This window comes from Drosophila montana, unplaced genomic scaffold (assembly GCF_035044405.1).
Source record: "Drosophila montana isolate Dmon_TW-CO22-7 unplaced genomic scaffold, ASM3504440v1 contig_3733_1, whole genome shotgun sequence".
NCBI lineage: Eukaryota > Metazoa > Arthropoda > Insecta > Diptera > Drosophilidae > Drosophila > Drosophila montana.
This window is the reverse complement of record NW_026998620.1, coordinates 6,407,417-6,430,633: the sequence shown is the minus strand read 5'-3', so window position 1 is coordinate 6,430,633 and position 23,217 is coordinate 6,407,417. Positions and strand designations below refer to the sequence as shown.

The 23,217-nt window shown below is 40.3% G+C and overlaps 2 protein-coding genes across 3 annotated transcripts; one reads left to right on the top strand and one right to left on the bottom strand.

Moving 5' to 3' along the window:
• The first annotated feature begins 156 nt into the window (after positions 1 to 156).
• On the top strand, positions 157 to 18,693 carry NKCC (sodium potassium chloride cotransporter). Its single transcript, XM_064693629.1, has 10 exons — positions 157 to 947; positions 7,331 to 7,424; positions 15,103 to 15,490; positions 15,552 to 15,785; positions 15,857 to 16,908; positions 16,965 to 17,206; positions 17,269 to 17,711; positions 17,776 to 17,887; positions 17,959 to 18,232; positions 18,303 to 18,693. The coding sequence occupies exons 1-10, from the start codon at positions 652 to 654 to the stop codon at positions 18,417 to 18,419; spliced, it is 3,252 nt and encodes a 1,083-aa protein (XP_064549699.1). The 5' UTR covers positions 157 to 651; the 3' UTR covers positions 18,420 to 18,693.
• On the bottom strand, positions 18,667 to 23,127 carry LOC135436145 (SURP and G-patch domain-containing protein 1). Of its 2 annotated transcripts, XM_064693635.1 has the most exons (7): positions 22,362 to 23,110; positions 21,564 to 22,303; positions 21,243 to 21,369; positions 19,854 to 20,341; positions 19,231 to 19,789; positions 18,957 to 19,086; positions 18,667 to 18,894 (listed from the first exon to the last, which is right to left on the bottom strand). In XM_064693635.1, exons 1-7 carry the CDS (start codon positions 22,916 to 22,918, stop codon positions 18,868 to 18,870), a joined length of 2,628 nt encoding a protein of 875 aa, XP_064549705.1. In that variant the 5' UTR covers positions 22,919 to 23,110; the 3' UTR covers positions 18,667 to 18,867. The 2 variants fall into 2 exon arrangements, with proteins under 2 accessions (XP_064549705.1, XP_064549706.1); XM_064693636.1 differs by lacking the exons at positions 18,667 to 18,894; positions 18,957 to 19,086; positions 19,231 to 19,789; positions 21,243 to 21,369 and having other exon boundaries at positions 20,080 to 20,341; positions 22,362 to 23,127.
• Between the last annotated feature and the right edge of the window lie 90 nt (positions 23,128 to 23,217).

Genomic DNA, 23,217 nt, shown 5'->3' with positions numbered 1-23,217 from the left:
ACTCACCACACTCACTCTCGCACACACACGCGCACTGCGCTGATTCTTACGCTATACGTATTTGATTGGTGGTAATCAAGCGAAAGCCTCAGCAGCAAACAGTCAGAATGGTGTCCATAATCAAAATACCATAATAATCCAGCGGCAAACACTTGACAACGCTCAAACGACGTGCGACAGCCAGCGCGTTAAGTTGTAAGCTGTAAAACGGCGCGTACAGCATTTTGTTAAACGACATACGCAAAGTGCTAAATAACGTCAAGCGTTTCGTATACGTATTTCCCCTATGCGTATCAATATTTAGTAGTTGGAATGCTACGCGTTAAATATATGCCAACATTTCGCATTGGCCGTTAAACGTTGCTGAAACTTCGTCGTGTGCACGTCATTGACGCTCCGGCTTCGATTTAACCGAAATATACGATATCAGATCACGCCGTGCAGCAAACTCAAAGCTGGGCACACTCTTTACCCAAAGGTCCTGCTGGGCCCATAAGTGCAATGCAATTGTGCGCGCTGAACAACATCAATCAATTATTTTAACGCGATAAAAGTTACACATAACGAGTGTTGAACCAAAAACAAAAAACAAACAAAAACCCCAAAATTTCAGTTGATTCATCAGCAACAACAACAACAACGTGCATAATAATGGCAGATCGCTTTCAGATCTCAAAGGTTAATGGCAGTGCCAATGTCAATGCCGCCTTCGACGCGGAACCCGGTTGCGCCAACAACAACGGCAACGGCAACGGCAACGAGCACCCCCCAAATGGACCCGCCACAATTGTTGCCGATGGCGGCCACGCCCACGACAATCATCTGCAGCCCAAAGCAGCGGAGGGCGGCGAGAATCGTCGAACATCGCGTCTGTCCTTCCGCGGCTTTGGCCAATTCCTGCGCAAATCCGACGCCGAGCGCAAGTTCAGCCTGGCGCAGCTAACAAAGTGAGTGCCACAGAATATCCATTTGCTAATTATCAAAAAAGCGCATCGAAATATTTTGATTTATTTTACCTCAAGTCATGCATTTGCCATTTGTAATGCTTGAGAATTGTTTTCAAATCTCTGAACGGTTTAATGCCCCGTGTCAATTTTCGTGCCCAGAAATATCAGCGTGTTTTACGTACTCAAAAACACTTTGCAGCACTTAGAAACAATAAACATTTCAACGATTTTTGCTTTAATTTATTTTGCAATTGTTTTTCTTACAATTTAACTTCATTTGCATTTTTATAACGATAAAAGGGAAACTGTTTTTTACTATTTTGTCTAAGCAGAAAAGGAAGTTTGTTATTATACCCTGAACCCATTGAAAATGGAAGGGAGCATCTCCGACCCCATAAAGTCTGTCTGTCTGTCCGTCTGTCCGTCCGTCTGTCCGTATGTATGAACGCAAGGATCTCAGAACCTATAAGACCTAGAGACTTGAAATTTTAGCGGTAGATCCTCCTAGTCCCCGCGCAGTAATCGATAAAAATCGATATCGAAATCCTGTTTTTTGGGCAATTTTGGCAAATAATATGAGCTAGAGTTACCAAATTTGACATATAGCTTCAAGAATAGTATATATATATGTATATCAAGTATCTTTCATTTTATACCTATCGCCTATTGGAAGAAGAGGGTTCAGGGTATCCCCTAGTCGGCAGCTGCCGACTAGAACCTTTTACTTGTTTTATATAAGAATCTCACACACTCAGAATCTCACGAGACTCAAAGCAAGAATGAAAAACTAAATGAAGCGCAAAATGGAATCGCATGCAACCCGAAATAATTGTTGTACAATTTTCGACAAAAATTTCCACATTTTTAAATATTGTTAAGCCAAAAAACTTGTTGATAATCTTTTGATTATGTGGAATCTTTGTGATGATTCGGCAAGTTGAACATTCGTATAAGCCATAAATTGAAACCTTGATATCTATGATAAGTATAAGTATATTATAGCTTGACATAAAATGATTAAATTTTATTTATTTACTTAGATTTATATTGCCAAGAATTTAATCAATTTCATTGCGTGTGATTCATTGGAGCTAAATCATGTGAATGTCGATTAGTATATTTAAATATTAATTACACCAGCATTTGCAACAACAATATTCTCAATTTTTTTTAATTTATTAATTATAGTTCCCAAAGCCAAAATGAGTGATGTTTTTTTCCTTTAATAGGCAATTTGAGCATTTGCATAATTATATAAATACGATTTGCATGCTGTTGTATGACAGAATTCGGTTAAATTTTGTTTGTTGTTGCCTATAAACCTGAAGTCTGAATATTAAATATTTAACATTAAGCAAGTAAGAGGTTATAGTCGGGGTCTCCCGACTAGGGGATACCCTGAACTCTCTTCCTGATGAAAGATACTTGATATATATACTATTCTAAAAGCTACTTGTCAAGTTTGAAATTGCCCAAAACACAGGATTTCGATATCGATTACTTGGAAACGGGACAAGCTATCGAATATCGGAAACAAACTCGATCTGCGCGGGCACTAGGAGGACCTACAGCTAAAATTTTAAGTCTCTAGCTCTTATAGGTTCTGAGATCCTTGCGTTCATACAGACGGACAGACGGACAGACAGACGGACATGGCTAGATCGACTCAGCATATATATACTTTATGGGGTCGGAGATGCTTCCTTCTGCCTGTTACATACATTTGCACAAATAAATAATACCCTTTTTATCTATTTTCAATGGGTTCAGGGTATACAAAAATACAAGGTAGCAAAGAGAGCGCAAAAATGCATTCAAACAAAGCGAAGCAAAACACAGCAAAAGTAAAAAAATATATATTTAAATTGTGTAAATTGTTAAATGACTGCGAAATGTTGCCGAAAAATACAAAATCAAACAAATAAATAAAGTAACAGCGGGAAAAGGGCATGAATGTTGTTATTTGTAAAACTAAAATCAAGGTTACTTCACTTTATATTTTTGTTTCATTATTATAATCACGTACTGACAACAAAAACTCCAATTGTTTTTTGTTTTTTCTGGAGAAGACACGGCCTGTAAATTGAAAAGCGCGTATCAGAGTGTAAAAATCGGCAGAAGTTGGCCTTATATAGTAAACACGTGATGCTCAATTGGTACAATGTGAGCTGGGAGCGATAAGAAAGGCAACATTATTAAATTGGCGCTTTAATAGGCTTGGTAATTGTTGAGAGTTTGGCAGAGACATGAGCTCGACTATCTAAATTATAGGCTATATGCCAGATAGATGTGAGAATAGACAAAATTAATTCAGGTTTTCTTATGGCTTCTAGAGGTGAGCAACTCGGCAGCGAGCACACTATAAGATTTCTATGAAAATATTAAAAAGCTTTAACTTTAAATGAGCCGATTTGTGTTTGAAGTGTGACAGTCAAAGCAAGCACGAGTGCCCCAGTTGGGGGTGAACGACTAGGCGATACCCTGGAACCCTTAGCCCAACTGCCTTCTATACATTAAAACATACATGACTTCTTCAACAACTTCGGTGTTTGTAGTCCGATGCCAAAGCTCAAGGTTTTTACCTTTAGAAATCATCTTGATTCAATTTCGAGGAGAATGAGAGGAGACATCCAGAAAGTGATTTACTTTTCAAGTCTTGTGTATCTAAATCTTCCAATCTTCGAATCATACTTGAGAACTGAGGCTCAAATCGATATTTATCGATATTATGAAAATGGGAGAAATATCGAATTTATTCTCCGAGTGTTCTACGAGAATACTAATATAAATTATAAGTTTTCACAACTCAATCAACTCAGCTCATCCTCCTGATCAAGAATACGCATACTTTATGGATTCGGAAGAGCATCCAACTTCTGCCCTAAATTTCAGTATACACTATTTAACAATTTTTTGAATAAAAAAGAATTGAATGTCGGCACACGACAGGTCATAAGGTCATCGTTTCGAGTCGCGGGTCGAGATCAGATCAGATCAAATCAACAGAAATTAGCACAATTTTCAGTTGGTTTTCCTATTGAAGCAAGTCTTGTGCTTTCGCAAGAGCAAAATATGAATAAACTGCAAATTGAATTCAATTACCAAGAAGCCGTCCAAAAATTTGTTGGCATTCAGTTATCTGAATGAAATGTGGACGTTAATTCGAATTTGAAAACTTTGCGAACACGGCAAACAAGTTGCATCAGCGTCCAGTGCAAAGCAATCTAAAACTGAGAAACTGGGAAACTCAAATGGCAACTAGTTTTCAAAGTCGAGCACTTTGTTGCCGTTGTTGTTGTGCTCGATTAAAACGGCGGCACCTTGCATTCATATTTAATTGGAAAAATCCAAGCAATTTGTACCACACACAAATAAAACTCTCGACGAGATGCGTTTGTTTTGATTCAGTTTGGGAGTTGAGTGAGATGAGTTCACGTGCCGATGTCTTCTGTGTGTGACAACAACAAATTAGTCATTGGCCGTTTCCAAGAGTTGTGTGATATCATTCCCGAGCAGAAGGCATCTTCTCCTCAAACGAATTCAATTGATCGGACAGACAGCGGGAATCGGGGCGGGATCAACTGGAACTGAGTTGTGTGTCTGCCGTTTGGACTGCAAACCATATTTTCTCTTCAATTCTACAACTAAATTATACTAGCTAAATCTCAACGAAACCGCCGCACAACCAATAGATCAATACCCACAAACACACACACAAAATGCGATAGGAATTGTTTATATTGTATCTTTTGGATGTGAGAAGGCGCCCGCTGCTTCTGCCGCTGCCGCTGCCTCTGTCGCTGTCGCTGTCTGCCAGCTAAATTGAACATTGAGAAATCAAATGAATAACCCGAGAATATTGTCTTAACTTTTTCGAATTACAGCCCTCGTTAGTTGTTTTTTTATTCGCCCATTCGAATCTTTCTTACATACACATCCGTTGGCTGTTTCTGTATTTCAATAATAAACAAACATCTATAAGCAATTGCTTTAAGAGGTGCACAATGCAACGCATCTCAAGAGCTAGTTTAATAATATTTTCCTTAAGAAACTTTCTAAATAAATACGTTAAAACAAACAAAAATATTGCCATACAATTCATACTAAAGGTAGAATAAAACGAAGGCGTCTAAAACTTTGAAACTGCAGAACTTAAACTGAATTTCGTCGAGAAATATTTAAAATATAAAAAGTAAGATTTTCGTGTGAGATAGCCAGCCTTAAAATAAGTTTCTATTAAATTTATCAATTCCCGCCTTATAATATTCAAAAAAACAAAACTGCTTTTTTATCATGTTATATTTTATATAATGTGGAATTTGGCGACCCATTTCCATTTTATAATTATTTCTTTGGCTGGCTCAAGATCCTCGGCTTTTTTATTCCAGACAAAATGAAAACGCAATTTTGTTAGAATATAACCAATATATTTCGGCTGCACTTCGGCAACCGTCTACAAATACAAAAAACTATTTGCATTAAGATACTACATTAAGTAAAATTAAACAATTATTGGAACAATTTAAAAATTCAAAAAACATTCACTTTTTTACACGTCTGCGCTCTTTGAAGTGGAGTTTGAAAACCGTGTTATATTTTATATATATTTTTTATCAATTTAGTTTTTAAATTATTTTAGTATACCGTAAATCATAATAATAATAATCATAATAACAATAACTTGGGCCCCAAAAATTGGATATATCCAATCATATTTGGTAGATGCCAATTTCGGATCATGATTAAATGTAGTCCGTAACGTCAATATAGATAGATATAGATACACATGGAAATTTTAAACGTAACAAGAATTCAACCGAAACCTGGTAACAAAGCGAACCGGAAGACAGGAAATTCATTCGCACCGTACATTGAACCAGCGACCACTTTTTTGGGTTGCCGGCAACCCGTTTACTTACGTTTATTGAGAGTCGATAGGTCAATGATTTGAAATTAATACACAATTTCGTTTAGACATTCAAAATTTACCTTTTATCCGAAATTCCCTAAATTTATTTTTATTCACTTTCAGACATCATTTATACTTGAAATTTAACAACTAAAATATAATTTCTAACTTTTCTGCAAAAAGTATGCAACATAAAAATTACATTCTCTGTGACAAAAATGACAAGAAAAAAAACCATTTTAAGAATTATTGCCGGGCGTCTTCAAAAGTGACGTAGAATTGGAGATCTCAGCCAATTGATCTCTCAGATCGATTTATATAACCAACCTATTTTTGCTCTTAGTTTTTAGATTTATCTGTAGAATCAGCTGTATTAGTATTTATTAGATATGCATCTAAAAACATTAAAATTAAATAAAATAAAAATAAATAAGAAAAAACAGAGAAACAGGATTAATTAAAAATATCGCTTTATAGAATTAAAAATATATAATTAAATAATAAAATAAAAAATTATTGTAAGCAGTTATTTGTTATGACTCGCCCTCCGTATGCCCCTGAGGGCTGCCACGTGCCGATCTGGAGGTGCCTTTGTCTGCTTCTCGGCTTTCAATGCATTTCCACTGCTTTTTCCAGATATATTGAATTTTTGGCCTCTTTTATACTCTTACAGAGGATATTATAATTTTATCATGAAATGAGTAACGCATAGAATAAGAAAAGATCAGTTCTAAAGTTGATTCTAACATGGAAGATAACTTGACTAAACTCGTGATTCATTAGTTCCATTATGATCCTCATATATATGCATATATCATATAGCTGCTATAGGAAAAATCGGTGGAATAGAAGGAACTTATGTAGCAAAATATTCTGTTTTCAAAATGGAATATTTAGGAATATGTCTACAAGTGTATTAAATCTTCGGCGTGTCGAAGATATTCTTACTTTCCCCGTTTCAAGTTATCTTTTGGCTTTGGAATTGCTGTTTCTGTTTTCATTTCCAATCAGTAAATATACATAATCAAATAAAAAAAAAGAGTCTGCACACGTCTCAGTGGGCGAAGTCGTTTTCCGTTTTTCGTGCCGAGCCAGACAGAAACAGATCAATAAGCAAAAAATAAAATAGTATAAAAAAAGCAAGGGCGATTTTTCATCAACTTATGAGTGTTTACCCCCCCCCCCCTCTGACTTGGCCTTCCCCTTGGGCACCTTGATTCTGTGTGCTTTATTATTATTATTTTTGTTTTTCAATTTTGTATTTAATTGTTGTTTTTCTGCATTTCCATCGAGCATGTTTTTTGCGGCTCTCTAGTTGGTCTTTGTGCTTCGCTAGCTGCGGGCTAAATTCATGCTGCCCGAGGCGATGTTAGTCCTAATGCCGTTTCATCAGTACGAAAATAATCCAATCCTCCAATACTTCGCTCTGCCATTACGCAAACAATACTAATCGGATATTGTCCTTCCGTTACAGGGAATCGCTGCCGCGCTTGGATAACTATCGCATCTCTATGCGAAATTTGAAACGACCCTCAATTGGCGAACTTCAGGGCGAGGCAGCAGACCAGGTAAGTCTTCACTGCGTTTGCTTAAAGTGCTGGCAATTCGAATCGTTATCGAAAACATATATTCGAAGCTGTCGAATAGCGGCATAAAACTGTTTCATTTTTCATCTGTTTACGCTCAATCCACTCATATGAGTGGATTTATTATCGCATTGTGAAAGTGTGAAAGTGAGGCTTCTTCAGCAAGAGTACGGCTCTTTTTAATCAGGAATTTCGAGCAACTCTTGCATTGTTAGGGAGTCCCAGGCACAATAGAACGTCACGATCGCCATGGCCTCTTTTATTAGACTAAAGGGAGATATTGTGATTATCATCATTAATATCATTATTTTAAGAAATATTAATAACATCATTATTATTATTACTATCTTTATTTTTATTATTATCATTATTATTATTATTATTATTATTATTATTATTATCATTATTATTATTATTATTATTATCATTATTATTATCATTATTATTATTATCATTATTATTATTATCATTATTTTTATTATTTTCATTATTTATTATTATTGTTATTATTTATTATTGTTATTTATTATTGTTATTATTATTAATATTATTATGTATTATTTTCATTGATATTATTATTATTATCATTAATATTGTCATTATTTTCATTATTATTATTGTTGTAATTATTATTATTAGTAAATATGTTATATATATTTTTTTATTATTATTCTTATGTTGACTAGATATTTTTGTGACTGTTTAGACGGAAGTTTGCACAAATTTTCACTCTTTTTTAATAACGAATATGTCAACTATATATTTTATATAATCAGTCAACTTTTTACATACAGAGCACAACAAAAAAGGTTTACATAGTTAGAGCCCGGCGTCCTAATCCATAATATATAGCAAGTACTAATATGATTAGCTATCTACATTATGGTTTCGAATGTTCAAGTGTATCGTGAGTATTTTTAAAGAGCATGTGCTACATGCATCAACATTCCTTCAACAATTCGTTTTGCTTGAATAATATTATTGTAATATTCAGCAATGAGTCGATGCGAGGTTTCAATTTGAAATGAAACTCATGCTGTTTAACCGAATACTTTGAGCCCTTTAGTGCCGTGCCATAATCTGTGCTGTCCATTTCCATTTCCATCTGCATCTGTTTATGTGTATTCGAAAACATTTCAAGTGCCCAACCAATAAACAAAGCAAATCATAATATACACACAAATATATATAGTAGAAGCTAAACTAAATTCGGCTAGAAATCAAAATTGTGTTGCTTTCCATATTCGTATGCTGGCAGTTGAGCATATATTATGTACAAACAAGTAAAAGTGCACTAAGCGCGAATGCTGAGCTAGGAGATACCCTGTACACAGGTTTTAGGTACTCAAATACATACAACATGTTTATTAATATATTCATAAATATAATAATATTACCATCAACTTAATCATTGATTTTTATAAATTTCTCATCGTGGAAGAGGACATTTTCTCATGGCTTGAAGAAACCCTTTAGACTAAAACATGTTGGGTATTGAGAAATACAAACTTTAGTCGGCGTATTTTATAAGTGTATGTACATTATTTATTAAGACGATTGCTTTATTTATTTACTTGGCCAATTTTCACATATCTCATTTCCAATGTGTTCTCCATGACGTATACGCAATGTTATTTCTTGCACTTATCTAGGAGCCAACAGATTTGTGCGTGTAAACAATTCACAATGATGACGTTTGCCGCACGTTCTGCTAGTTCGCTATCTGAGTCGAGTATTCGCGTGTACACCTTTGCCAAGGGCACACCCTCGCCCCGGAACGCCTTATCATTCAATTAAGAGTGGCTGAGGCTCGAAGACCCTCCTCCGGCTACTTAGTCAGAGTTCTAGTTTTTATGCTTATCGCCAAAGTCGTAAACTTTATGCCTCTATTGTCCCCTTCCCCCCCCCCCCCCCTCCATCCCTACCACACCACCTACAGTGCATTAGACATTTCTCGCATATTGTTTAATTAATTCGCTGCTCCGTCTGCGGACTACTGCGGCGCTTAGTGGGACAGTAAAAATTGCATTACAGCGCCGCGCGCTCATTAAGGGAATACCAATGAAATCGTCACATAAACTATAATTGGCAGGCTGGCTTAAAGTGTGTGTCGCAGACACACACTGAAATACTACTAGTTATTACAGCAGATAACGAATTTAAGTGAAACTAGCAAGGCAATATAGAACGAACACATGTTCAAATAGCAGATGCTGCTAAATAATGAACAGTTAATGGGCTCAACTTGATTGGAAATCTATTTGCTTTTATTGAGCCTAACGAATTCCAATTGCTAAAGGAAAATCATAATATACTCTTGCAGAAGGTATTCAATTTTGATGTATCCAACTTTAAGTAAATAACTCTGCTTTCATCGGCAACAGCTTGAAACATTCACAATTTTTTCGGTGTCGAAATATTCACAATTTTGACTTCTGTTAACTTTTGAGTTGCCAGATGCTCGAAAAAAATGAAGTTTTGGTACAAAATAGTATTACGGTCACACTCTCTATTCAATTGGCTGTTAGCAAAATCTACAAAATATTTATATCGTAAGCTACGTATTTAAAATTACACAAAAACAAACCACATCCAACAGCATATTTAATTCAATTCCCGCAGATACAGAATAATGTGGGAATTTTTCTGCAAAACTAGCTAGTCAGCATCTACCATGAATATCCCATGTTACCTTTCAGCAAAAGCATAGCAAATAAATTGAATTTAATCTTCCATTGGAACAGTCAAAAAATTGACTTTCGAAACAAAATTTAGGGAGAGCTTGAACCGGATAAACACAGTCATTATCAGATAGTTTTTATATTAAACTCAATTTTACCTATGACTAAATAGATGAACCCAAACAAGCCATTTGTCAATGGATTCTTATAAATATTTATCAGTTGTCAAATCCCCCTGCGAAAGTTTCTTTTAAAATGGGCAAGAAAACGTTCATTTATTCGGTTTTAAGAAATTAGCATTTATTTAAATTTTATTACATCTTAGATCATCATTAACAACTTAGTATTAAGCAATCAGTTAGTAGCTTGTCTCAATTCAAACTCAGATCCAAATACTGTTGAAATTGGTTTAAAGATTTGTTAAAGAATTTTGCGTTTAAATTTTGATATTTGGTATATTTTTCAGTATATTCAAGCAGGATTAGTATATATTAAGTACTTTTACTTATGAGTCATTTTAAAAATTTCAAAAAACAAAAATTGGGGGAAATAAAAAGCGGAGACAGTCAAGTTTGAATAGCTCCTGAATCATAATGTGTTAATATGAATGCTTTATAAGTGTAGAGAGGCAATACTTAAGTATATATTCATGTACTCAGTATACTGTGCAGCGAGGGGAGGGTGGGGCTTCGACAAGCGTCTTGAAAGATGACACCAATAAGAGCCTTGAAGCCAAATTAATTGTCAACACGATGGCTGGAGCCATGCGGGGCCGCAAGGATATTGTTTTATCTATACCTCACCCCCAACCCTAACAACCCACAACGCTTGATAACAACAAGGAGCAGTGCAATAACAACAATTAGAACGCATCGCACGAGTCGGTAAACACGCGCTCACAAGTCTGACAAATGCACAGGGCGTATCATTAAAATTGACAGCAGCAGCAGCAGCCGACAGATGGCGCTGTCGTTGGCATCGATCGATTGTCAGCGCTTATCGTTCAAATGCGAGCGAGCAATAAGAAGAGTGTTAAAGCTGCTGCCCGTCAAACTCAACAAACACCCCACACCAGGCAGCCACATGTGTGTGTGTGTACGCGCACTATTCAACGCGTGCGTGTGTGTGTGTGTGTGTGTGTATGTGCGTGGGTGTGTGAAGCCCGTCTAAAATGCTGACAGTTTGTCAGCTCGATAAGCATTCACTTGAAAAATTGTTAACACACAACTTTCAATAAATTAAAAAGCGCCAGACCACTAGAAAAGTGCCAAAAATTAAATGGAAAAAAAATAAAATAATAATCATAACAGTTCAAAGCACTTTTTTCTGAACAGCTTTTGACACATTTTTAATAACACTTTTACACCCCTCAAGTGGACACAATTTGTCATCATTTGGGTTTATCCTATGACGTTATCAATCGTCGCTCTTGATGTTATTAAGTACCCCTAATGCTAAGCTGTAAAATATGGTAGAATGTTTGGAGGAACATCATTAATAACAAATGCCTGGATTAAGACCAAATAATATTCTCAAAATTAATGTACAGCCATGGGAACCTATAGAAAACTCTGCCCCATGAACTTGGCCTAGCAGGAACTTGTCTTTCTGATCAGCAGACTGTACAATAGACCCATCAGATACAATGGCACACAATGGTACATACAATTGGAATATACATTTCGAGTGTTTCGGTACATGTACATGTTTGAAAATAGTTTTCGACTGGCACCACGCTGCGTATGAGCATTATTTGGCAGTTGTGTTTACATCATCGACAGCAGCGCCTTTGGCGCATTTGGATCGACTTCGTGCTGCTTCAGCGACCGACATTTTCCATTTACCATTTCGATTTTCTATTTTCTATTTTGCCATTTGAGTTGCGCCCTCCGCTGCACTTGCCGGCCATTGTTCAATTTACAATTCTAATTTGCAATCCATTTCAAAAGAGTCTTTGCTATTTATACAACATTTATCGATTCCTTTATGCGAATTCGCTGCTGCTGTTTATTTAGCGCATTTCTCGAATCGTTTAACCATGCAAAACAACAACAATATTTTCACTGTTCTCGTCATCCATATAGATTCTCATAGGCACACTTCTAACGCCACAAAGGCCTAAGGCCAAGGTCTCGAATTCGAGGTGAAACACAGGTGGCAAATATGAAAAGTTCTTGCTCCTGGTTATTTTGTTTTCAACACGCCAGCATAATAAGAAAATACAATATACCCTTTTTACCCATTTTCAATGGGTTCAGAGTATAAAAAAGGACTCTAGCTATAACGCAGAGTATCGTAAAGGAACTGACATCAGATAAGACGAGGAAACTATTGCAAACTTCTAACTATTCTAGGATTTACCTTTATAAAAAAAACATATCTTTTACGGCCTGAACCCATTGAAACTGGGTAAAAAGGGCATTCAGTGTATATGTACTTTTTGTGTATATGTACTTTTGCTCAGGATCAACAGCCAAGTGGATCTAGTCATATTTGCCTCTCCCTCCGTCTCTCATTCCGTTCGAACGTCTCGATCTCAGAGACTATAAGAACTGGCGAAATTTGAATTTGACAGACATCAAATTTGATATTTAGACTCTCATTTAATATACACAGATGCAAAATGTTTCACTTTTTTGACACCTTGCCCAGTAAATCAAAATCAAATCGAAATTCACTCCTTCAGCGAATCCACTTTCCCAGGTGGATCAATTTTTTTTATCTTATTTAATGCAAACTGAATGTTTCCTTACTTTAATGCTGTTTGCCCGCTCAGATACAGAAGATGTTACTTTAATAATTTTAATTTTCAATATAATAAGTATCTGTAAGCTGTCTCAAGATATTTCTGATATCAGACTCTGAACTGATATGTATTCTCTTTTTTGTCTCAACACACAAATCGACCATTTTGCGCTCTCAATCAGCTGTCGAATGGCTGCCACTTCAGACTCTTTCCATATATGCATATATAATATATATATATCTCACATGGCGCAATTCAAATTCCAATTGCAATTCCAATTCCGATTCCGTCTACGCATGGCTTGTGCGCAAAAAAAAAAAAGGAAAAAAGAAAAGGAAAAACCAATTTCCACGCTTGGGCAAGTGGCAAACGAAATGCGCCTTTAACTAAACTAAATTAAATTGGCCCGGCTAGCGAGCATACAAACAAGCCAGTTGCCAGCTCAATGTCTGTCTGCCTGTCTGTCTGTCTGTCCATATAATATGGATGTCCAGCTGGTTGTCGAGACTAGCTCCCTGTGGGTGTGTTTAAGTGTGCTTCTGTGTATGTGTGTGAGAGTGTGTATCTGTCGGCGTGTCTGGCTACCCGCCGCTGAGCGCCGCCAAAAATGTGTAAACAATCAACATTGACCGCCCACGGGGCCAGGCTAGGGCCAGGAGCTGTGCCTGGCTAGGACCAGGAGCTGAGTAGGTAACCAACTGCTCGGGCCTGGTCCGAAGGGGTGTGTACGTTGTCCATAGATGTCACACAATGCCCTGGCGTGTCCTGGCGTGTCCTGCCAGTCCTCCAGAGTCCGGACTCGCATTTTAAAAACATTCAATTATGTTGGCAAACAATAAACTAGATGATCTGCTGTCTGTCACAGGCACAGCTCGCTGTACTCAGAAATATGTCGACCAAAATGTATTAATTTGTCACCATTGTAAATGGACTCGGACCACAAATTTGTTATTTCAATTGTTTGATTTTTTTTTGCTATTTATTTTGCGTCGTTTTGTGAAAAGTCGCAATAATTTTTGCACATTTCTATCTACAATCGAATTATTTTACAGTTATTAATTTATAAAAAAAAACCTTAAAAATTCAAAAGTTATTAAAGTATTTTTTCTTAGACTGAATCTTTTTGAAAAGCTTTTCAAAAATCTTGCAATTCGAAATTATACTGGAAAACGAGTTCCTAAGAATTCTTTTCCATTTCAAAAATCACATAATTTGTTTAAAAAGAGTTAAAAACATTATGAATACTTTGAATATTTGATATGAGTATTTGAATATTCGTATACAGCCGCACATACTTAGAGTACTTCCTGCTCCTAAATAGATACTCATCACGGCTGATTACTCTTTTAGCTCGACAAACAATTCAATTAGCACAAATGTTAATGTATATTAATCTCCATATGGCAATCAGAAATTCACTGGAAATTATTGACTTTAATTCCGATGCCGCTTTGGTAATCTAAAATTTTTAGCATAGCTATAAAATCTACATAAGTTGCATTTGACTTGGCGTTAATTGAAAAAGAGTACAATAAATTCATCAAGTGAGCAAATACCTTGTACCCAGGTATTTATATTTATATGCTTATTTTAAGTTGAGATAGATAGAGACCTAAATATAGATATACGAACTTATTTAATAAAGTGCAAAAGGCGAATCCAAAAGACTACACTCAGATTACATCCTATTCAATTAAAAAGTAAAATTCGTTCTGCTAAGTTTTTAAAATTTGTGATTTCAAAATAGAAAAAAAAAATTGCAAAGAGAAAAAGTAATATAAAGGACCAGAGAGTAAAGTAGAGTGGGACTCAGAGCCACAATAAATGTTATTAGAATGTCAACAAAACTTGTTAAAGACAAAAGAAAGTATAAAATGCATGAGAATCGCATAGTAAGGCAGTATTGCAGAATACTGATTAATGTGCTGCGCAGCGGGGAAGTCATTAAAAATTAAAGTAAACTAGGTCTGAGTTTGGTATAAGGGACCGTACCCAGTGGGCATTACCCGGCGTTGCCAGGCCCAAGTTTTTAATACTTTACTTTTCACTCTTTCTAAAACTTCTTCATCTTAAACTCTACTTGAATAATTTTTATGAAAATTAATATTAAACTTGTTTTAATGATTTTAATGCTTATCATTAATCATATTACATTGTTTAAATATTAAAGATCAGATACTGTACACATTGTATTAACAAGTTATTTTCCATTGTTCTGTTTCATCATCCGTAGAGCATCACGATACCAGATGCCGCGGAGCCGGAACCAACTGGGGGTAACATCAAGCTGGGCTGGATTGTCGGCGTACTCATACCATGCCTGCTCAACATTTGGGGCGTTATGCTCTTTTTGCGCCTCAGCTGGGTCGTCGCCGAGTCCGGCATTATGTGGTCGTTAATTATAATCGCCATCTCGACGGTGGTCTGCGTCATAACCACTCTCTCCTTGTCGGCGATTAGTACGAACGGCGAGGTGAAGGGCGGCGGCGTCTATTTCATTATATCCCGCTCGCTGGGCCCGGAATTTGGCGCCTCCGTCGGAGTTGTTTTTGCGTTCGCGAACGCGGTCTCCGCCTCAATGAACACAATTGGTTTCTGCGAATCGCTAAATGTGCTGCTGAGTGAGTAGCCCGCTAGCTCCCGTCTGAATCCCATCTTAACATGACTCTTTGAATCTTGCAGAGAACAACGGACTAATTATCGTCGACAACGGCATCAACGATATTCGCATTGTGGGCTCGATTACGGTGCTGGTCTTGATCCTGATCTGCTGCGTGGGCATGGAGTGGGAGACCAAGGCGCAGAATTTCCTCATCGTCACCATCGTCCTGGCCATATTTAATTTCCTGATTGGCGCTGCGATCGGACCGCGCGACGATGAAACGCTTATATCCAAGGGATTTGTGGGCTTTTCCTGTGAGTGGAAATTGGCTGAGCTCCGCAAGGAATTATTCCTAACGCTGTGCCTCAATTGAATCATTTAACAGGGTCCACCTTCAAGGAGAACTTCGTCTCGGACTATCGTTATGCTGAGGGCGTTAACCACGACTTCTTCAGCGTTTTTGCCATCTTCTTTCCGAGCGTGACGGGCATTCAGGCGGGCGCCAACATCTGTGGCGACCTCAAGGATGCCGGTGCCGCCATACCGAAGGGCACCTTCTGGGCCCTGCTCATTTCCATGACATCCTATGCATTGTTTGTGCTGTTCGCCGGAGGCGCTGCGGTGCGCGACGCCTCCGGCTTTCCCCAGGACCTCGTGAATGGCAGCATTGTGCCCTCGGAGCTGCCCTGCATGCAGGCCGGCAACTGCACCTGGGGTCTCTTCAACTCCTACGAGATGATGCAGCTGATGTCGCTCTGGGGGCCGCTCATCTATGCCGGCTGCTTTGCGGCAACGCTGAGCACGGCCCTGACGAATCTGTTGTCCGTGCCGCGACTGGTTCAGGCTCTGGGCATCGATCAGATCTATCCGGGTCTCATTTACTTCTCGAAGCCCTACGGCAAACACGGCGAGCCCTATCGCGGCTATGTGCTCACCTACTTCATCTCGACGAGCTTCCTGCTGATCGGCGAACTAAATCTGATCGCGCCGCTCATCTCCACCTTCTACCTGGCCTCCTACGCGCTCATCAACTTCTGCACGTTTCACGCGGCCTTCGTCAAGCCCCTCGGCTGGCGTCCCACCTTCAAGTACTACAACGCCTGGATCAGTCTCTTCGGATTTGCGATGTGCGTGGCCATCATGTTCCTCATCAATTATGTGGCCGCCATTCTCACCTTTGGCATCATCTTCGCGCTCTATCTGGTGGTCATGTACCGCAAGCCGGACGCCAACTGGGGCTCCACCACGCAGGCGCAGCAGTACAAGGCCGCCTTGATGGCCGTGCATCGTTTGCAGAACGTCTCCGATCATGTCAAGAACTATCATCCCCAAGTGCTCGTCCTCGCCGGAGATCCAAAGACACGCCCGCCGCTCGTCGACTTTGGCTATCTGCTGACCAAGAACAACTCGCTCATGTTTGTGGGCAACATAATACCGGTAGGTGTCTAAATCCTTTTGTATGCATTAGTTAATCGATATAATATATATTTCAGGTACGTGTTGGCTACAAGAATCGCCTGAATCTGCTGAAGGATGGCCAGAAATATTTGGACGCTCGCAAGATTAAAGCTTTTTACAATGTAATCGACGGCTTTAGCATTGAGGATGGCATCAATGCGTTGATCAAGACCACGGGCTTTGGCAAAATGTCGCCCAACATTGTGCTGGTGGGCTATAAGCCGGACTGGAACAGTTGCCGCAAGGAGGAGGTGGAGAGCTACTTTGCCATTTTGCAGTGAGTAACGATAAATGTGATGTTCCGCCTTCAGCTTTAATCCCATCTACTCTCACTTGCAGCAACGCCTTTTCGCAGCGCATGGGCGTGGCATTGCTGCGGCTGCCCAACGGGCTGGACTTCTCGGAGCTGACGCCCGAGGTGACCATACCTGAAGGCAGCTTGGGCCACTTGCAGACGGCCAACGCCCAAGGCTTTGCCAATGAGCTGTTACCCGCGGCGAATGCCGCCTCCGAGCTGCTGCACATCGACTCGAACTTGAACCTGGCCAGCATGGACAGCCCCAGTCCCAACGCCTCGTTCACCATGCCGCAACAGGCGCCCATGCCGAACATGCAGCGCGGTTCCCGCAGCTACAAGGTCAACAATAGCGATGCCGCCGCCATTACCTACCACACCAAAGGTGGCTCCGAGGTGCCAAAGACTATTCTGGACGCGATGACCATATTCACACGCAAGCAGGCCAAGGGCACCATCGATGTCTTCTGGCTGTACGATGACGGCGGTAAGCCCCACAATATATACACACATTTATTTACGTTGAGCGGACTTTGATGAATGTGTTTCAGGTCTGACTATTTTGCTGCCCTACATCATCTCGATGCGTTCGCATTGGCAGAATTGTAAGTTGCGCGTTTTTACCATGTGCCATGGCAAGGACGAGGAACAGGAGGAGAAGAGGTAAGCTGGGCCACGCAAATGCAAGTGCTTCAACAAATTGTTGTATATATGGTATTACTTTTGGTTCACAGCATGGCCAGCTTGCTGACCAAATTCCGTATCAAATACTCAGAGCTTATTATGCTCAAGGGCGTCCAGGACCAGCCACGTCATGATACGATGCTCAAGCACAAACGCCTCATCGAGCCATTCCGTCGCAGCGCCCGCAACGAATTTGGCATCACCGACGAGGAGCTACACAGCATGGCGGAGAAGACGCAGCGCCAGCTGCGCATCCACGAGCTGGTCGTCAAGCACTCATCGAACGCCTCGCTGGTGGTCATGTCCCTGCCGATGCCGCGCAAGGTGTGTACACAGACTAAATATATTCCCCCCTTTATCCACCTGTATATATATATAATTATCTTAATTGCAGGAGGCGATTTCAGCGCCGCTGTACATGTCGTGGCTGGAAATGCTAACGTCAGATATGAAGTGCCCTGTGGCGCTGGCACGCGGCAACCAGACGCCGGTGCTAACACTCTACTCTTAAGGCCAAGCCAACGTTTCCAGTTCGAGTACAACTTAGTATTATTAGCGTTTAGGCGTTCAAGTTCCGCGTAGCCACGGAATACGGAATATGTACTTTTTTATATAAAACGAAGCAACTCCTACAAAACCCCAAACAACTTGATAGTCCTTAGAGCGTACATTATAGCCATAGCTTTTAAGTTGATTACGAACAATACTGCTTATGAATATTGTCTAAATATAATGAGTAATAATAAACACAACTACAATTTGTGGTATCTAATCCAGTTAAAGAACTTCAGCAAATCTTCATTGTGGTCAGCGGTCAACGTACTACTTATATATAAATAAGAACTTTATAATTCGTGTTTATGAGAGTGATTAGAATATGAACGGGTCCAGAAAGTGAATCTTAAAAAATATAAAGCATCAGTTAGTACTTTTATGCGTTGTGGCTTGCAATTTGTGATTTAGTAATAGGCGCGACGTGGATTGTTCTGCAAAAGAAAAGCTCAGTTAAAACAATCTTTAGCTCGGGTAAACACAATCGAAAACTCACCAGCGGATTGGGTCGAAAGCGATAGGCCAACATCATGCGCTTGCGATACGCATCATATTCATTATCGCAATCCTCTGGGTGAGCGGCGCTGCCAACGCCCAGACCCTGGTTGCCGTCACGCTGCGGCGCTCTACAAATAAAAGTTTTCATTAATAACAAGACTTCTTTAAGATATTTAATACACTGTTCTTAGCTCTCTTCTTATTTGGGGCAAACTAATCGAACTTAAGACCCTTTTGTTATAATTTGAGGAGAGCAATTTCTCTTCACTTACTTGTTGACGGGATCCACAATGCCGGCACCGTCTTGGCCCAATCCTTGGCCCTCTTTCCAGCCGAGCTTTTGTAGCATTTGGAAGCCAATGTTATCTTCTTTTAGTTTGTACTCCTTGTAATCACTTAAATCCGGCTGCCTATTGTTTTTCTTTGCCTCGTACTGCTCCATGAACTTTTTGAGCTCCTCAGGCGGCAGAAAATCACCAATGTGATGCTTGCCCTCGCTCTGCTTGGTTAGCGCATTGGCCCACAAGTGTGTGGCCTCCATTTCAGCATTACGCAGCTTGTGCTCCCAGGTGCCACCCTCGACGTCCTCATCAGAGTCATATTCGTATTTGAACTTTCCGCCTCGAGCCAGGCGATCGATCTCCTGGCGCTTGCGCATCATGTCCTGGTATAACAAATTAACTTTGTAGTGCTCTTCACATTGCTTCCATTGGTCCTCCGACAATTGAGTGGACCCATAATTAAGACGTGCGTACTGCAGCAAGGCCGGATCGTTGCGCGTGACTGTGCTCAGCATGGGCTTGTTCTGGTTTCCAAAGCTGGTTGGTGCGCCTGGAGTTGATCGTACAACATGATATTAATTTAATTTTAATCAATTATTGAGCTATTCACTCACCTGAACCGCTCGGCAGCTGCTCCTTCTCGCCCCAGCGACTTTTGCGCTCTCGCTTGCGGCGCTGCCGCAGGGTCTCTCTATCGTCCTGGTGCAGCTCATGCGGATCGCCGGCATTTGCCATTGCGGCCTCCTCTTCGCGCTCACGTCGCTCCTCGTCGCTCAGCTCGTTGCGGCACTCGATGCGACGCTTAATATTGTCGCGATTGCGATCCATCATGCCGCGCATATACTCATCATCTGAATCAAAATCGGCGCTAATTGCCGATTCCGGATCGTATTTGTCCGCTGCTGAGTTACTGTGGTCTTCCTGCTGCTGCTGCTGCTGCTGTTGATGTTGTTGTTGTTGTTGCTGTTGTTGCTGCTGATGTGCCTTGCTTAGCTGCTGCTCCCGCTCCCGCTCAAGCTTTCGCTCGCCGCGCTGGCGTTCGTAATCGAGCAGTTGTGAGCGATAGCTTCGATATTGCTCGCAGTTCTTATCATAAAGAAACCTATTTTAAAATTTTAAAGAAGAAGTGAAACTTACAATGAAAAATGCCCAATTGCATTCAGTATACAAAGACATTATATGAGTATCTGTTTGTTTTTTTTTTTGGCGCCCATTTAGTAGTGTGCTTTTATAGAATCCTTCAGCTTACTCCTCCAGTTGAAAGGCGACGGCAACATACGGCCAGTGTGTGATATGTGTGTGATGCGTGCGCCCTTATCTCTAACATATTTAACCTCAATCAGGACAAATCCGTGGAGTTCGATGCCATGGGCCAGCACCCGGACTACTCCTATACCAAATAGCTCCCACAGAAACGATTGCACAAGATATTCGACTTCCATACTAAATATTATTATCTCCAGCTCAGAACACGCCTGCCTAATGAGCTTCAGAGAACTAACTAAAATATTTAAATTTGGAAACTTAGCCGTAGGTGTGTCCAGTTCCGTATAGTTAAGCCACTGTAAACCTATTAGTCAATTCTATACTCTTGCAGAGGGTGTTTTTAATTTAACACGAAATCTGTAAAGCATTCAAGAAGGCATCTCCGACCATACATATGTATATCAAGAGGTCAGTCAATGAAGCCATGTCCGTTTGTTCATCCGTTAATCTATGTAAGCTAGTCCCCCAGATTATCTTCAGTTTTATTAAACAGAAAATCATTCCGCCTATGTCTATCGGACTGAATCCCTATAATATATATACAAGAAATATCGGAATAAAAAAATAACTTTGCCCATAGGAACGATCAGTCGAAGATTGAAACTACATGTTGAAGTCTGCAAGGGTATTAAATCTTCGGCAAACCGAAAATACCTGATCTTTCTGGTAACTTTTAAGTTCTGTCCACCATTTAATAGTTAAAGTGCCCTGCGCATGATAATGTGCAGCTGATTTACCACAAGGCCGGATGCAATTCGCTTCTATGCAAACGTATTTTATCTTCGTAATCTTCACCATTTTCGGCGACCAGTGCGATAAGGTTTTCTATGCACGTTGGCAATTGTATGCACGTTTCTGAAAAAACTACACAAATTGCTTTAAAATCGTGCACAACGATTTGTAAAATATATAAAATGAAAATAATTGAGATGTGGGAAGTTTTCAATTTGAATGGTAGGATGATGGATATAGGATATAGGTTACTGGATGGGTTAATAAGGGTTTTGGCAGAACAGAACAGAACAGACAAAGGCAATTGCCAAACTAAAAATACACACCTTCTGCTGGAGGTGTCGGTGGCTGCACTTGCAGTTGCATCTGCTGCAGCATCTGCAGATTCTGGTGCTGCTGGGGCTGGGGCTGTGACTGCGGCGGCTGTGATGCTTGCTCCTCTGACTGCATAGGAGGCGGAGGCGGTGGAGGTGGATTGATCGTCACATGCTCCGGCAGCAGACCCAGCTGCTCCGCCTGACCTACATTGGGCATCTGTATGGCTTCCAGATTAATCTGCGGTTTTGGTATAGCATTCAAATCAAAGTCTTTGGGAGCCGGTATGGCGTTCAACTGATGCATGGCTGATTCGGGCGGCAGCTGAGTTGGTCCTAATTGCATATAAATTGGCGTCAAATTAGCCAACGACATGGGCAGCTGTGGCGGTGGTGGTGGTGGCGGCGGCGGTGCCACTGCAGCGGGATGTAGCTGCATAGGCAGATGATGGTGTCCATGGAAGAAGGCCGGCATTGTCATTTGAGGCGGCCCCTGTGCCAAAAGTGTTGGATTGAATGCAAATGGCGGTGGTGGAGGTGGTTGCACAGCCTGCGGCATCGATGTTGCCGTCACTGGCATGGTAAATGTTAAATGATTGTGCCCTGCGCTCGATACTGTAATGCTGCCAGCCATGGAAGTAGCTATCACTGCCGCTGCACTCGTCCCTATCGTACTAACCGCCAGATCCAGCGACTGTTGCGGACTGTTGTTTTCGGTGGTGTGGGTATCCCCTGTGATATTTTCCTCAGTGCTGTGTGGAGACTGAGTGTTAAGGAATTTCGCTGCAAACAAGAACAACAATTTCTTACCTTGGCATCGGCACGGGTGCCACCATAATGGGCGGCTTGGGTTGTTCGTGTTTTTCAAGGATTTTCTTAAAGTTCTCCAGAAAGGAACCGTCATTACAAAAGGTATTTTTCACTTTGGGTGGCGGCTGTTCAACGCTGGGCTGTGGCAGCTGTTGCCGTTTCAGGCTAAACGTAATTTTGCCCGTCTTGCCAGTAAAACTGTTGAGCGTTTTGGACGTACTTTCGTCGTTTTTAGCTTTGGCAGTTGACCCCGTTAGATCGCCGTTATCTATTTCCAAGCCGTTTCCCTCATCGGCTGGCGCCGTTGCTGTTGGTGAAGCTTGCGATGGTGGTGGCTGCTCTTCCTCCTGCTCATGTTCTTCCAATTCCTCCACTGGCGTCGACGTTGCCGTCTCAATGGTTTTCAATTGGGCAGCCAATGTTTGAGCAGCTGCCACCGCCTTAGCGAGCTGCGCCGTACGCTGTTTCTCAAGTATTTCCTGGCGCTTTTTGGCAATTATCTCCTCCTGCTTGCTCATTTGCGCAAAACGATCTACGCGATGATTACGTTGCGCCATATTTTATTCTTTTTATTGCCTTTTATCCGGGGCGCTTATGTAAATCGTCTGGTTTGGTAGTTTCGTTCACTGCAAGTAAAAACTATGCACACATAAAAGTAAGAATGGCCACCCTGTTCGCCAGCAATGTGACCAGCGCTATTAAAAATACCAAATGATGCCGAATTCACAATATTGCCGCAAATACCAAATTGTCAACAGCACACTTTTATTTTTATTATTATAGACTGCTTGGTTTTGTATGATTTTATTTAAATTAGTAATTGGTAAACACATAGATATTGGGAAGGTAATATTTT

Coding starts and splice junctions, on each gene's coding strand:
- NKCC (XM_064693629.1), top strand. CDS start 652: ATGGCAGATCGCTTTCAGATCTCAAAGGTTAATGGCAGTGCCAATGTC. Junction 17,207..17,268: donor AGCTACTTTGCCATTTTGCA/GTGAGTAACGAT, acceptor TCTCACTTGCAG/CAACGCCTTTTCGCAGCGCA. Junction 17,712..17,775: donor CTGGCTGTACGATGACGGCG/GTAAGCCCCACA, acceptor AATGTGTTTCAG/GTCTGACTATTTTGCTGCCC.
- LOC135436145 (XM_064693635.1), bottom strand. CDS start 22,918: ATGGCGCAACGTAATCATCGCGTAGATCGTTTTGCGCAAATGAGCAAG. Junction 21,370..21,563: donor ACCGACACCTCCAGCAGAAG/GTGTGTATTTTT, acceptor CAATTTGTGTAG/TTTTTTCAGAAACGTGCATA. Junction 18,895..18,956: donor GCTTTCGACCCAATCCGCTG/GTGAGTTTTCGA, acceptor TTTCTTTTGCAG/AACAATCCACGTCGCGCCTA.